This window comes from Microtus ochrogaster, chromosome 16 (assembly GCF_000317375.1).
Source record: "Microtus ochrogaster isolate Prairie Vole_2 chromosome 16, MicOch1.0, whole genome shotgun sequence".
Taxonomy (NCBI): domain Eukaryota; kingdom Metazoa; phylum Chordata; class Mammalia; order Rodentia; family Cricetidae; genus Microtus; species Microtus ochrogaster.
In genome coordinates, this window is record NC_022018.1 from 15,683,736 (window position 1) to 15,700,108 (window position 16,373).

The 16,373-nt window shown below is 40.3% G+C and overlaps 1 protein-coding gene across 1 annotated transcript in view; it reads left to right on the forward strand.

Annotated features, from left to right (window-relative positions):
- Positions 1–16,373, forward strand: part of Pdss1 (decaprenyl diphosphate synthase subunit 1) — a 37,474-nt gene that overhangs the window by 3,197 nt on the left and 17,904 nt on the right. The window contains exons 2-7 of the mRNA XM_005354761.3: positions 3,136–3,200; positions 3,593–3,713; positions 7,842–7,972; positions 13,993–14,134; positions 15,626–15,737; positions 15,831–15,940. Coding sequence (XP_005354818.1) covers positions 3,136–3,200; positions 3,593–3,713; positions 7,842–7,972; positions 13,993–14,134; positions 15,626–15,737; positions 15,831–15,940 — 681 coding nt within the window. The remainder of the gene's footprint in view (positions 1–3,135; positions 3,201–3,592; positions 3,714–7,841; positions 7,973–13,992; positions 14,135–15,625; positions 15,738–15,830; positions 15,941–16,373) is intronic.

The window sequence follows — 16,373 nt, forward strand, 5'->3', positions numbered from 1 at the left end:
ATATATATATATATATAGTACGCTCTAGGATTCAGCATCTCTTTCCATGAGTAATTATGGATAGAAAGATGTTACAAAGTGGCCCAGCCAGAAATTTTTGTTATTTGTGCCAAGCTCTGTCCTCTGAAGACTATACAATTAACAACAGTCTTTAAGATGCCACTTGCTAGACAGAGTGGTACACTCAATGCTACCCCAGCCTTTGAGAGTCTGAGGCATAAGGATCTTAACTTAGGCTATGCGATAAGATACTATCTTAAGACACTGGCTCGGGTGAGGGAGCAGTCTTTAGTTATATGTTCTGTAGTAAAGCATCACCTTTGTGTAAATTAACTACTTAGGAAGTCCAACAGAAGTCAGTGGCCTAAAGAGTGCAGTGGCAATCTGAAATCCTAGCTATTAGGAAGACTGACGTAGCCAGACTATGAGATCAAAGCTAGCTTATGCTACATATCAAAACTTCTATCCCTAAAGGGGGGAAAGTAGGCTGTCCTATAATGATAAAATCAAAAGAGAGAACTACTATAATTTTGGGGCCATTACAGTTATCTGTAGGTCATAAATATTCTTAGTAATTTAGATGTAATGACCAAATATAATTCAGTAGTGGAAACAACAGACCTCAGTTTTCTTTGCTACTGCTTGGCAAAGTTAACATTTTCTGTTCTTTTAATACAGTTAAAGCAATATATGTTTATTCAAACAAAATCATAAAATAAATGCCAAAAATAACTATAACAAGAATCCCCCTCCTCCCCACACAAATTTTATTTGGTTCAAAATAACAGCTTTAAACACTGGCTTACATGTTTCTAAACCCTGTGCTGTCTCTGAGTACTTACATAGAGGTTTTTAGTGTGATGACGCGGAATGCAATTCTGAAGTTACTTTTCTCTTATTATTGTAATCATGCCTGTAAGTCAGTTCTTCAGGCTTGACTTTCTGGCATCTGTTTCCTAGCTTTAAAAACAGTGGGCTGATTAGGTAGCTGGGTAAAGGTGCCCAACTGCCAAGCCTGACCATGAGTTTGGTCCTCGTGACCCGCATGATGGAAGGAAAGAACTTATTTCCTCAAGTTGTCTCTGACCTCCACACATCTGCCACGGCATGTGCATATGCATGCACAGATTTTCACACAAAATAAATGAATAGATGTAATTTTTAAAAAGTAGTTGTGGCCAGGTGTGGATATGATGGTACACACCTTTAATCTTGGCACTCAGGAGTAAGAGGCAGCAAATTTGTGAGTTCAAGGCCAGCCTGGAATACATAGTGATACCCTGTCTTGAAATAAACAAAACAGTAGTTGTTAGTCTCTGTGGGAAAAAAAAATAATGGTTTTAAGACATAAGACATCATTGCTAAGAAGCACGTGTTTTATTTTCACATTCATCCTTTTTGTCAAGTAGCTTTGTTCACAGACGTTATAGAAAAGCCTTTGCCAGATTAGATTAGTAAAGTAGTACTTTAAAAAATCCTTTCATCCTGTCATTAAGAATAGTAATATACAGGGCCAAAGAGATGGTGAGGTAGTTAAGAACAACTGACCACTATTCCAAAGGGTCTAGGATTAGTTCCCCCGTATCCAATACCCTCTCTGGCCTCCCCGGCACTGCACATATGTGGTGTACAGACATGCTGGGTGAAGTTGGCCAAATTGCTTTCTCATCAATGCCAGGAGAACCAAAGCAGGAAACCAGAGGGCTCAAGGCAGCTGAGCACTTGAATGCAATGTGCATGACAAGGTTCATTTTATTATCATAGCTCCTCTGATAGCAGCTAGGAGTTCACAGTTTAAGAGACCCTGCTTCACAGCCCAGCATGTTCGGGGTTATAGAAAGCACATTTGTCTTGAGAAAATCTTCTGAGGTATGAGGATATCATTTACCCTAACTTTTCTCTGGAAACTGAGGAAGACCTCAGGCATTTTTTGGCATTCCAGAGTCCCTTCTTGAGGAATACCAGCATGAGATGATCCTATGCCCATGTCACAAATTCATTATATCCCTGTAGAACTTCGTAAACTAGAACACATACATGGAGGCTAAACAACCTTGCACATAAAATAAAGAATATCTCAAAAAAAATCGTTAAAGAATAGTAATATTAATTGCTAGAATCAGTATTTGTTACCACCTTTGAGTTCTTTGCAAGTGGTGTACTATAATTCTTTGATATTCTCTTTGAGCCTTTTTATGTATCCCAGGATGACCTTGAACTTGTGGTCCGTCTGCTTCCCTGACCTCCAAGTGCTGGGATTACAGGTCTACCCTTTCTTGCCCTGGGATTGCTGGATCTTTGATCATATTACCCAAGGGCCCTTGAGGTTGGTGGTGGGTTGTCTGTATCATACACACACAGCACGTGTTCTAGCACTGGGCTAGTACACTTAGTCCATTCATTTATTAGACATTACTTAACTCAGAAGCACTATTTCCAAATATGTGTAATAACCATAAATTATCATAGACAGCATCTGTGTAAATGTCAATTCTTTAATGTTAAAATCTTTTCCTAACCATCCCCCATGATGCTTTTGGCATCTGTGTGCTTTGAGAATTTAAAAGATACTCTAATTTTCCCTGTTCTGTGAACAGTCTTAGTTAAATGGGAGGAAATTGTTTTGCTGCGGCTCTTCTGCTTTAGAAATAAATGTGGACCCAGCTTTTAGAGGGATGAATGTATTGGTACAGAGGTAGTGCTGGAGATTAGCCCTACAGCCTCTTGAGAAGTGGGTAACTACTCTTCTACTGAGCTTTCTCTGGCTCTCTTTTCTTACTTAGAGATAGGATCTCACTCAAAGTGGCTTGGGATGACCTTGAACTCACTGTTGTCCAGGCCAACCTTGAACTTGGGATCCTCCTGCCTCAGCTTCCTGAGTAGCTGGGATTACAAACCTGCAACACCAGGACTGACTCCTGCTTTTGTCTGATTTTCTGTGTTCTGATAGGACATGTATTGCCTTCATAATTGGGAAAGTGAGCTTCTAACTGCCCTTTTTCTCTTAGGGCTAGCACCCTCTTATAAATGGCTGACTAAGTGATAACATTTGTTGTGAGTTATGGGGATAGTTGTTGTTATGAACAAGTTTTCCAGGAATATTCTTACAAGTTTCTTTATCCTTTTGTTTTATAGATGCCCTATTTTAGCTTACTGAAGACTTTAACATCTGCCTTCCCAAATGTGCATAGTATATCACAGTAAGTTTATAATCTATCTTGGAGCTGCAAAGACAATCACAGTAAACTTCTATTCTCATTTTCCTTAGTCTAAGCTAACAAATTAACAAATATATTTAAGTAAAAGCCCTGATAGTCTGTTTTATATGATCTCTGCCAGTTGAGTTCTACTCAGAATACAATGAATATAATATAGTCTTTCTCTGTTGACTCTCAAGGTCCTGTTCAGTAAAATGACCTATTAATGTATTATTTAGCAAATAAGAATTCTGTGTGTTTCTAAATTATGATGATCTTTTCAGATTCATCTTTGATTTCTAGCAAGTCTAAGCTTCATTTTCCACCATATAAATATGCACGTGTGTGTAATACTTAAAACTGGAGTCATGTGTGTGCATCTTCACTCACCTCAGGTTCCATCAACGGACACCAGCAGTGTGCTGTTGTAGTCAAACACAGAGTGGTGAGAAATACACTGATCCTTTTAAACTTGGCTGGAGAGACTTGAAAGGTCTGTATGAAGACATTAGAAAGGTAAGGGTTTATTTTACTGAAATCTAGTAACATTTTAGGATTACAACCAAACAATACAGCCATTTCATGGTGACTTGGTGATGTGGGATTCCCCTCTGTATATAGTTGGTTAATAAAGAAGCAGCTTTCGGCCAATGGCTTTAATAGAATATAGCCAGGCTGAAAAAAATAGAGAGAGAGTAGGCAGAGTTGAAGAGGAGCCATATAACCGCCACAGGAGGCAGATGCCTCCACCAGAACCCTCCAAAACTTTGCATGGTGCTGCACAGATTAATGGAGATGGGTTAGTTTGGGAGATAGGATCTAGCTAGAAATACACTTAAGCTATTGGCCAAACAATATTGCAATTAATATAGTTTCTGTGTGATTATTTCGAGTGTGAGTGGCCAGGAACAAATAGTGGCCTCAGGCAACAACTCACACTTACAGTTCCAGCACTTGGTAAGCTGAGACAAGAGGGCCACTGCAAGTTCAAGGCTAGTCTGGATTACATAGTGAGTTTCAAGCTAGGGTAGCTACTCTATGAAACTGTATCTCAAATAACATTAAGGTATTTGATCCATTGGCTGACTTTTGTGTGAGGTAAGAATCAGAGATCTAGTATATTATCATTTAGCATGTATATGTCCACTGTCCCAGCACTATTTGCTGAAGGGTTTGTATTTTGGGCATTTTTGTTAAAAATCAGGTATCTGTAGCGTAGCAGGTTTAATTCTGGATTCTTTATTCTATTCCCCTTACCTAGTGTCTGTTTGTGTACCAAGTACCGTGATTTGCTACTATTGCTCAGTAGTATAATTTGACATCATTGCTCTGACCTCTAGGATAGTTTGTGCTTCTATATGGATTTTAGGGTTGTTTCTCTACTTCTGTTAAAAATGCCATTAGAGGACCAGGGCGATCATTCAGTGGGTTAGGGCACTTGCAGCCGAGCTTGGCCACCTGACTTACTGGATTCCCCAGGAACTACTCGTGGAAAGAAAACAGGTCACACAGGTTGTCCTCTGACCTGCACAGTTATCATGGCAGACAGGCACATGCTTAGTTCTCATTAATACAGAAACAAATTAATTCTGAAAATGAATGTCATTACAATTTTGAGCACAATTGCTTTGAATCTATAGACAGCTTTTGATATATAGCCATTTTCATTATCTGTGAATGATCCTTCCACCTTCTAGTGTCTATTTTATTGCTATAGAACTTTCACTGGAGGGGTCAAGTTTATTACTGCATTTAAATTGTTATCATTTCTGAGTTTTCTTAGAGGGTCTGGAGAGTATTATATATAGGATCATGCAAACTATAGGGATAGTTGACTTTTTCCTTTTCAGTTTGTGTCCCATTGATTTCTTTCTCATCTTACTTAGCTAGCTAAGACTTCAAGCACTATATTGAATAAGGAGAGGAAAGTGAATACCCTTGTCTCTTCTGCCTTTAGAAAAATTATTTTTTGAGTTTTTTCCCATTTGAGTAACATTAGTGACTTTTTGTTTTTGTAAATATTATGTTGAGGTATGTTTCTTCTATTCCTGATTTCTTCGTGACTTAAAATATTCTATATTTTTTAAAGTTTGTCATCATATTTAAGGATTTCAAAATAAAGCCATATAAAGTACGTTTGTTGCATTACTGGGAAGGATCAATTATCCCTTCTTATTTTAAATCCAGAAGGAGCTCCAACAAAGTATCCAATCTTATAATAGAGTACAATATGATGGTGTATCATAGGCATGTCCCATTAACAAATCCAAATGATTTTTTTAACTATTTTTATTTATTCTTTGTGTCTTTCACATCATGCACCCCAGTCTCACCCATCTCCCATACCCTCCCATCCACCCTCTGCCCCTGCAACACCCCCCCAATAAAACAAACTAAAATTTAAGATAAAAAAGGAAAAAAAAACCTAAGGGGAAAATCTAATCATGGAAGCTGTAGTGACATAGTGAGTCCCGCAGTAAACCCTTTTACCCATATATCTTTACATGCAGGTGTTCATTGCATAGAATCATTGGTTTGGTTGGAGGCCCCTCGTCTCGTACACTAGCCACACTGGGCCCTCACTGGGACTCTTCCAGGACATCCCCTTGCCGCCTTGTGTCATGAAGATCCTGTAGCCCTGTGTCCACGGGACACACACACACCTGTGCTGGATGTTGGGGAGGGCCAACACTTAACTCCGGTTCTGGGCCCAGGTAGTTACAGGGTTGGTCAGCCTGCCAGCTCTCCCCGGTCTTTACCACCAGGGTGAATTCTCCAGCATCGCCATGGCTGGTTCACCCCTTGAACTTACGAGCAAGGTCAGAGCTAGTTTTCTGACTTTCATCATCAGGGTTGGTTTTCCCACACTTACACTTTTAGGGCCAGCTATACTGCATTGCCCAGTTCAGGTATAGGGACCTTTCTCCTGAGTGTTGCAGCTGATGGGAGGAAGGGACAGCTCTCCCACCTGAGGGGTAGAGGAGAGAATCTCTCCCCCATCCATGCTGTCACATGAAAAATGAGTAGTCTGGACAGTTCTCTCATGTTCAGAAGTTCAGGACAGGCTCACCCACACCTCCACCAACAGGGTTGGTGCCCAGGCATCTTCACCTTGCCCCCACCACCACATTGCAAACAAGGGAGGCAGTACTAGTTATGCCCCTCTCATGCCCTTAGGACTGGCTCACCCATGTCCCTGTCTACAGGAACTCTACAGTCCTTCCTCTCTGCCTTTAGTGGTATCAACACAGACAAGGGCCATGAACCTAGAGCCCTAGCAGCAGCCCAGACCTAGACATCACCATGTCACTGAGTGGCAACCAAGCCATCCACCTCAGCCCACCCTTACCACTTTCACTTCTTCAGATCTGCCTCTTTCCACAGGGCATGAGCCATTCTCTCTCTCTTTCTCCCTCTCTCTCTTCCTCTCTCTCCCATAACACACCTTATCTGTGCTCACCATAACAATGTTTTCTTGAGGTGAGGGCAGGGGGTGCTACTTGTGGGTCTCTTTGCTCCACTCAGTCTGTCATAGCACTAGGCAGGAACATGTTTCTTTCTTGGAATCCAGGGTGGTTCACTCTGGGCCTGTGCGTGGGGATATACTATCTTTTTAAACTGTTTGTCTATCATCCAGCACTTGGTAAGTCTTAGATTCCAGGACTTCACAGCAAGGACATAAGTCAGATAATGGTAATGAGTTGTCTCCCTGACTCCAAACCATGAACCTTTGGAATAGCTTCTGCTAACATAGACTCAGTCACTTATCTGTATTCTGACCTAGCTGTCCTCTTATCTGCTGGCTCCCCATCCAGGATACTCCTGGTGTTTCCTAGGCTCCCACACTTCACTGTTGACAAAGGTTTCTGTCCTGCCCGATCCTGCAGCCGTTCTGTCCCAAAGAAACTCACAGAGGTCTTCTGCATTAATTATAAACCGGTTAGCCTATTAGCTCAGGTTTCTTTTTTTTCCTTTTGGTTTTTCGAGACAGGGTTTCTCTGTGGCTTTGGAGCCTGTCCTGGAACTAGCTCTTGTAGACCAGGCTGGTCTCGAACTCACAGAGACCCGCCTGCCTCTGCCTCCCGAGTGCTGGGATTAAAGGCGTGCGCCACCATCGCCCGGCTTCAGGTTTCTTATTAACTCTTACATCTTAAATTGTCTGTGTTAGCCATGTGGCTTGGTACCTTTGTCAGTGAGACATTCTCTTCTTGCTTTCTCTGCATCTGGGTGATGACTGCAGACTGACCCTTTCCTCTTTCCAGCATTCTCCTATTCTTGTCACCCTGCCTATACCTCCTGCCTGGCTACTGGCCAATCAGTGTTTTATTAAACCAATACAAGTGACAAATCTTTACAGGGTACAAGACTTTGTACTGTCCTCTGCCTTCCAAGTTGCTTTGTAGCTCTCTGTTCCTTTCTTTGTCCTGTTGTCACTTGCTATCATGAGGCAGGTACCAATACCTGCCCTAATACTGACACCACACCACTTGGTGCAAAGCCAGGTTGTGTGTGTGTGTGTGTGTGTGTGTGTGTGTGTGTGTTGAATTTCTCAATTGAAATGAGTAAAACTGAAGTTTTGAAGAAAACAAAGATCTGGTCTACATGATTGTAATGCCATGCTAACAAGAAGATAATGTATTTCAGGAGCTTTGCATCTCCACCAAAGAACTGAAGGACATGTCTGAATACTACTTCGATGGCAAAGGAAAAGCTGTTAGACCGATTATCGTGGTGCTAATGGCCCGAGCATGTAATATTCATTATAATAACTCCCGGTGAGTTTATTCTGTGTTTTTGTTGTTCTTTTCTTTTGGAAAGTTGTGCTTCATAAAATTATTAATTAATTGCTCATTTAAGAAACAGCATCTAAGAATTTACTAAACCATGTATCAATTCTGACTGACTCACTAAATAAACATTTTCTTTTTCAGACTTTTAGATGTCTATAGTAGAAAACTTGAGTTGCAAATAAATATAATAGAAACATTTGAAAGCCAGTTTATGTTGACTGATATTTCTGTCCCTGCTCCATGCCATTTGTTGACTGATTTCTGTTGACTGAGGTTTCTGTCCTGCCCAGTCCTGCAGCTGTTCAGTCCCAAAGAAATACACCGAAGTCTACATTAATTATAAACTGATTGGCCTAGTAGCTCAGTCTTCTTATTAACTCTTATAACTTATATTAGCCCATAATTCTTGTCTGAGTTATCCACGTGCCTTGTACCTTTTTCGGTGAGGCAGTCACATCTTGCTTGCTCTGTGTCTGGCTTCTTCTGTGTCTGGGTGACAACTGCAGACTGACTCTTTTCCTAGAATTCTCCTGTTCTTATTGTACCGCCTATACTTCCTACCTGGCTACTGGCCAATCAGCATTTTATTAAAAATAATACCAGTGACAGGGTACAGACCATTGTCCCACAGCAAGTTTATTTGCCCATTAGAAAGTAAAGATCCCAAGATATGTAGCTATTCACTTAATCATTATAAACATAGGCAGCTACCCCAAACTTGATCTAATTTTGTGCTGTTCTATTATTATTATCAGGGGTAGTGCATGCATACACCTTGGATTGACTGCTTTCTTATGATTTCATTGTGCAGAAAAGAAATGCTTAAAGAAAGTATAGCTGGTAGCCCTCAAATCTTGAGTGTAGATAAACATTTAGCATTAAAGGAAATATTAAAAGGAAAAGTGTTCCTCATTGCCTTGCATGGCCAGACCTTTTTCTTATTCTCCTCTGTTCCTATGTTTGATAATTCAGTATGTATCCACATTCTGCTTTTTACTTATTACCTTTTTGTGTGGGAGGGGGGAGTAGGGGCAGTGATGCTGGGCATTGGACAAGGGCATCAGGCATGTGTGGCAAGCACCACTATTTTGGTGATGATGCTTTAAAAATGAGCATCAGATACTGCTTCTTAGCAGATACTTCTGCCTAAAGCTTTTGTGTTGTGTAGCTGTGCCGTTCAGGGTTCAACATGTCATGCCAGGCCTAGAATGGGCTTCCACATAGCTGAGTCTTGAGGGTCCCACGGCGTGTGTTGCAGACGAAGTGAAACTTTTAACCGACACTTAAGCCGCGTTTACTTGATGAAAAACAGCAGAAAGTGCATCCTCGAGACAAACTTGACACGTCTTTCAGTCTCCGTACTGCTGCTGTCTGTTGGCAGCTCTGATGCTTCCTGTGCACTGTGGCTTCTAGCTGGTACATGCTCCTCCAGGTGATAGCAGCCAACACTGTCTTTGCCAAATGCCTTCTCGGGACTGGCGAGGTGCTTGAGCAGTTAAGAGTACCTGTTGCTCTTGCAGAGGACCCTACTTTGGTTCCCAGCACCTGCATGGTGGCTTACAATTGTCTGTTAATACAAGTTCCAGGGAATCTGATACCCTCTTCCGACCTCTGCAAGTACTGCACATGGTACAAATAGATGCACCCACACACAAAAAGAATAAATGTAACTTTTTAAATTAAAAATTACTTTTGAAGTGAAGACTACTATTCTAGAGAAATTGTTTATTAATTTTAGATATAGTATAGGAAAAAAAAATTTTCTCCACTATCTAGAATATTTATTCCCTGGCCAGTGAGATGACTTGGTGGGTGGAGGTGCTTGCCACCAAGCCTAACCGCCTAGGTTCAGTCCTTAGGACCCACGTTGTCCTTTGACCTCCACATAAGCACCATGGCATGCGAACTCCCCCTCCCACATACAGCAAATAATTTAAATGTGTTGAAAAATTAAAAAAATAAAAAAGCCATTATTCCCTGTAGTTGAAATTTTTATTTTTCTCTTGAAATCGTATAAACTGTTGGTTGTAGAAAACACAAAAGAACATAACACAGAAAGGGCAATGAGTTTAGTTTGGGGATATCTGAGCTGCACCTTCATTGCCTGGCACTCGTAAGGAGAGCTTAAGAGAGTCAGAGGGCAGAGGTAGTGTCTAACATGGGGCCTGACTCCTGACTGTGGTGTGCACTGAAGTGATCTGTACCCACACGCATGCTTTTAATTCCCAACTTCTTTATTCAAGATGGTTTATTAGCATATATTGACTATACATATGCATAACAGCAGGGTTTATTATTTAATATTATTATTATTTATGATCAGTATTAATACATATTGATCAAATTCACAGCTCCCCCTTACCTTTCCTTGTCCCCCACTAGCTCTCCTTCTCAGCTCTCCTGCTTTCATGTTCCTGTTTTTGCCTTTGCCCAGCAAATGCCGTTAGGGTTGTTTACAGGAGCGTGAGTATTCAACAGCTACACCACTGAAGAAGATAGCTCTCCTTCCCCAAGCAACCATTAACTGACATACATCCTTGAGGAGGGGTGGGGCCTCATCCCATCTTTTACCTCCCTGACAGGGTGTTGAGAGAGTTCATTCTTGTGCAGGTAATCACAGTTGTTGTAAATTCAGGAGTACAAAATTCACATACTAAGAAATTAGATTCCCACACTGTCCCTCTCCTTTTCACTCTATGTTCTTTCTACCCCTTCCTGGAGTGATATTCCCTGAGGCTTAGGGGTGTGATGTAGATGCCCCACTCATGGCAGAGATTTCCCCAGCCATTGTTCTCATCACTGTGACATTCAGCTGCTCACAGCAGAAAGCAGCTTTTTCAACTGAAGCTGGCAGTAGTGCTATTCAGTAGGCATAGTGGTTACTGGGAAGGGAGTTTGACAAACCTGTCATGTCCATTTAGCAAAGCAACAGCAGTACTTTTCCCCAGTGGTACCTATGATCTCCCCAGCCACAGTCTTTTTTTACCAGATAGGAATTCTTCTCTCCTGGCCTTCAGATCCACTCAGAAATCAGTTGGTTATTTTACATAACATATTTGCTACTATTGTACCAATGGACTCATGTTCTTTGACATAAGATGATGGATCAGAAGGTCAAGTTTGAAGGCATTCTTCCTATACCTCCTTTTGTTAAGCAATTTTTTTAAAAGATTTATTTACTTATATGTATAGTGTTCTGCCTGCATATACACCTGCAGGCCAGAAGAGGGCATCAGATCTAATTAGAGATGGTTGTAAGCTACCATGTGGTTGCTGGGAATTAAATGCACGACCTTTGGAAGAACAGTGTTCTTAATCGTTAAGTCACCTCTCCAGCCCTTCCTATACTCTTATATTGAAGACAATTTTCTTTTTAAAGAGAATCTTGCTTTGTTTAATCTTCCTCAATAACTTAATGAAGAGGAGAAAGGGTTCTGAAGGGTTTACTGAGTCATTGCATATAGAGGGTGCAGCCAGGTTTCAAGACAAGAAGCCTGTTTCTCATGCTGTGTTATCTGCCACCTCTTCCAGTTACTGGGAAGGTGTGACAGCTGTTTCCCAGCAGGAAAGAGGAACAGCATCGGCTTTCACAAGGCATGACTCAGCTTGGCTCTGCAGCTGTCCCCTTAAAGACAGTGTTAACTTTTTTGGTAGTCTATAAATTACTGTCAGCGGTCCCACCATCTTGCTTCATTCAGGGTAAGCAGTGGCCATAATTTCCAGATATAAGCTAGAAACCATAAAAATGTAATTGTATAGGGAAAAGGATAAAATTATGATAATGCTGGCTTCTTGTTGAGTGCTCACTCTTTCATCCTTCCGGCAGGAGCCCTATTTGTTGACATAGCTTCTCATAGTGGAAATGGTGCCCAACATGGGAATACATGGCAAAACTCGATTTTTTTTTAGAAATAAATTCTACCACTAATTAGTAAAAAGTGTGTATTTTGTTAGACTGAAATCCAGTTGAGATAATATTTTAGAAAAATGTTTATATTTTAAAACGTATATTTTTCTATGCATTAACTCAAAGAAAATAGAGCCAAGTAAATTTACCTAGATAATGTCTGCTTCCAAAACTGATACATTCAGCACAATCACCTGCACATTGACTTTTCTCTTTCACCAATGCAGTTTCTTGTGTTGGTGTTGGAGATCAAACCCAAGGCCTCTCACGTGTCAAGAGCCCTCTTTCCCTGGAGCCCGCTGGGCTGGCTTTATGTGATGATCTGACTGTTCCTGCTATGGCTTTTTCTTGACTTTTCCTCCTTGAACGTGTCTCCTGTGATCTAGAAATACTTGGAGCTGCTATGCTTTAAATTGTGAAATTTAATATATAGCATTTAATATTAGATAAGTTATTGTTTTTAAAGGAATTAATAATTTATACAATAGTATATGATTATATTTAATATATACAAGCAGCATCTTATAGTTGATGTTGGGATGGAAGCAGTTAAGAGGCTAAGACTGGGTTCTAAAGCTTTGGGCGAGACAAAGCAGCACATCATCCCATTTTAAAGTCCTGTTTAAATAAGGTCAGAAGATGCTCGCATGCTGCCTGCTATGTATCGTGAGTGCCTGCATCATTTTCATGAGTCTGTTTGTCAGGACTTTCTGCTGAGCCTAAGGAATTGGAATGAGCACTACTTATGCAGATGTTCAGATGAGATCTTTAAAGAAAAGGCCATTTGTTGTGCCTCTCCCTTTCCTCCCTTCAGAAAAATACAACCCTATGATAAACATTGCTTAGTACATGAATCAGATGTTATGCTTTTAGTATAGAAAGAAATAACACTGTATTTCTCCAGTTTGATTTTATTGAAATTCAGTTTTTTACAGTCCCTGTACATGGTGTTAAACAACTGTGCTTCAGAAGAAGCCAGAAGTCAGTGGTGTGTTGCTGCAGTCACAGCTTCTTGGGGAGAGGGGAGAAGATTGCTTAAGCCCAGGACTTGACATAGTCCCTGTTCAGGAAAAAAAGAAATTAGAGCATTTCTTTTCACTGTTAAATTCACATCGCTGTGTCATCTTGAGAGTTCTTATCCTGTAATTTATGAGGAGAAATGAATTCAGATTTCTTACGAAGTTAAATATGAGTTAAAAAGAAGTTATTGGTCATACCATACTCATTTAAGATAGCTTTGTGCATAGTGGCATTTGGCTCTTTAAGATATATTTTGATAATTGTGTGTGTGTGGCCGTGTGCCCATCAAACTCTTGATATTTGGTTCTTTAAGACATTTCATACTGAGGCAGAAGATACAACTTAGCGATTCGAGCACTTCTTGTTCTTGTAGAGGACCTGGGTTCAGTTCCCAGCATTTAACATGGCACCTTATGATACCAATAATTCTAGTGTCGGGATCAGACATCCTCTTCTGACCTTGGGCTGACACATGTGTGGTGCATAAGCATACATGCAAGCAAAACACTATACATTAAAAACAAACAAAAACCTTCATACCATACAAACCACATTTTGTAAAATATTTTTAGTGTGTGTGTGCATGCGCGCGTTATGTGTATGGGCACACACATCCTAAGGTAGGCGTGTGGGGGTCCATTGCAGGAGTCAGTTGCCTTCCACTGTGGGAGTCTATGGATTGAACTCAGGTTGTCAGGCTTAGCTCCTGGTCCACTCAATGGTCCTAGTCCTAAAATTGTAAACTGATTGTAAATTTGGACATCTGACCAAGACCTCTTCTTGTGGACAGAAAGATGATTTTCTTCCACCCAATGGTCAGGCTTTTAAGATGTTTTACCATTTTTAAAGTGAAAATTCTAATGTTATATATAACATTATATATGATCTGAGTCTCTAGATCATTAGAATGTTCTCCAAATAACAGAAATGGCTTTATAGGACAGCCAATATTTTTATGCAGTTTCTCTTAGAGAAATAAAATTCTTTATCCTAGATCCGATATCCACTTCTCACAAGATGATTGCTGAGAAGGTTCTAGGAGGTGTCTGTTAAAAAAGCATTGCTTTCTGTTAACTAGAGACGTGCAAGCCAACCAGCGCGCCGTAGCCTTAGTTGCAGAAATGATCCACACTGCTAGTCTGGTTCACGATGACGTTATTGACGACGCAAGTTCTCGAAGAGGAAAACATACAGTTAATAAAATCTGGGGTGAACAAAAGGTATGATGGTTTTTATTGTTGCTTTGGAAATAATTTCTTACCAAATTACATGTTATGGGATTGCATTTGCATTTCAGATTTATAAAACACTCTTGTTTGAACGTGGTCTTTGGAGTTTCAAAGAAGTGTCTGTGTTGTCTCTGTAACAGTGCTTGACAGCAAAAAAACAAACTCGGTGTTTCTCCTTAACTGTGTGTTTCATTAGAATTTCTTCTAGTTATAAGGAAAGGCATCTTCATGGTATTTCTTGGGGAATCCTACATTTTTCTGTTTGACTCAGATTGCCTACATTCATTTGAACCCATAAGCATGTGTTATTTGCTGCATGTTCAATAATATTAAAGCAAATAAAAACTACAAAAAAGAAAAATCTCAGAAATAGTGTTCTACTATCAAAACTTACCTTTTTAAAAGAGGTTCCAATAAGATTTGGTTTACACATACACACATATATGAAATTTTTATGTTTGATATATTAAATATATATCATGTTTTGCCTGCATGTATATTTGTACACCACTTGTGTGCCTGGTGTACAAGGAGGTCAGAAGAGGGCATTGGATCCCCTGGTAGCGGGTTAAGACATTTTAGAAACCACCATGTGGGTGTTGGGAACAAACCGTGGGTCCTCGGAAAGATCAGCCAGTTCTCTTAACTTCTGAGCCATCTCTCCAGCCCCTATATATTTATTTTTAAGCATATTTCTCATTTTATTAGCGTTGCTTTAAGGGAACATGCAAAATAGGGACTTGGAGTTGAGGATTTATAAATTACAGGTTAGAGAATGCAGTTGAACAAATGAAAAGGAGGATGTGCAGGTCGTCTGTGATCAGCACACATTGACCTGCACCTGTGCCTCCATTGGCTATCTCACCCCTCTTCATTGTTCTTCACCTACTTAGAGCATCGGGTTCCCTCCTGTGCTGGCTGTGATTTAACAGGAATGAGTTGTATAAAATGATAATTGGTAAGCTTATATTAAATAGCGCTATTCCAGATAATAGTGAACAGATAAATACTAAAATGATTGTTTTGGGCAGGGATGTAGCTCTGTTGGTAGAACACATGCTTAGCATATAAAGAAGCCCTGAATTCACCTTTAATGTCTCATGAATGGGGTGTGCCCAGCACTCAGGAAATGGAGGCAGAAAAACCTGAAGTTCAAAGTTCACTTTGGCTGCATAACAAGTTGGAAGACAACCTAGCTTTTTAAAAAAATTAAATTCTCTAAGTGAAAATTTCTGTGAACTCTAACATTTCTGTGTAGCAGGAGTAGTACTGATGCATATCTTCAAATATGCAAAGTAATGTGCATGTGTAGACGGTGTACTTGGCTGTACCATACAATCGACTGCATATATATAACTGATAACTTGTTCTGGGCACATTAATATCCTGGGGAATCAAACCTGGGCATGCTAGGCAGGTGCTTAACTACTGACATAGCTGTGAACTTTTTAACTGTAAAGGTTTTTTTTCTCCCTTTTCCAGGCTGTTCTTGCCGGAGATTTAATTCTTTCTGCAGCTTCCATAGCTCTGGCACGGATTGGAAACACAGCTGTTATATCTATTTTAACCCAAGTTATTGAAGATTTGGTGCGTGGTAAGTTGATTCTGACTTTTCTGTTTTATTCAATCCTGGTTTTAGCCAGGCAGTAAAAAGCATATCTCAAGTAACCATTATCCTTCTTCATAGGTGAATTTCTTCAGCTAGGGTCGAAAGAAAATGAGAATGAAAGGTTTGCCCACTACCTTGAAAAGACCTTCAAGAAGACGGCCAGTCTCATAGCCAACAGTTGTAAAGCAGTATGTACGTTCTGTCTTTTTTCAAGTTGAAAAAAGCCCACACTTATTGTTTGGTAGCTAATCTCCTAGACATCTAATTAGAGAATCTTAAAATAGCATCCTAAAGTGTCAAAAAGTCAGAGAAAAGATTACATCCCAGACAACTTCTGATGTGTTTTCATTTTTGTTGTCTTCTTTTGGTATGGAAATAATGAACTTTTCTTTCATCTTTCCTCCCCCAAGAATCAATCAAAATTCCTGCCAGTCTAGACTGGCAAGATAGCTCAGCAGGGAAGCCCTTGCCACACAAGCCTGAGGTTAGATCCCTGGAACCCAGGAGAGGAGAGAAGTGTTTCCAGGGGCTGTATTCTGGCTGTGGCACCTGTGTCTCCATACTGAAGCATGTTACATGTGTTAAGTCAATATATTTCCCAGTCGGAACAGTGTGGCATTC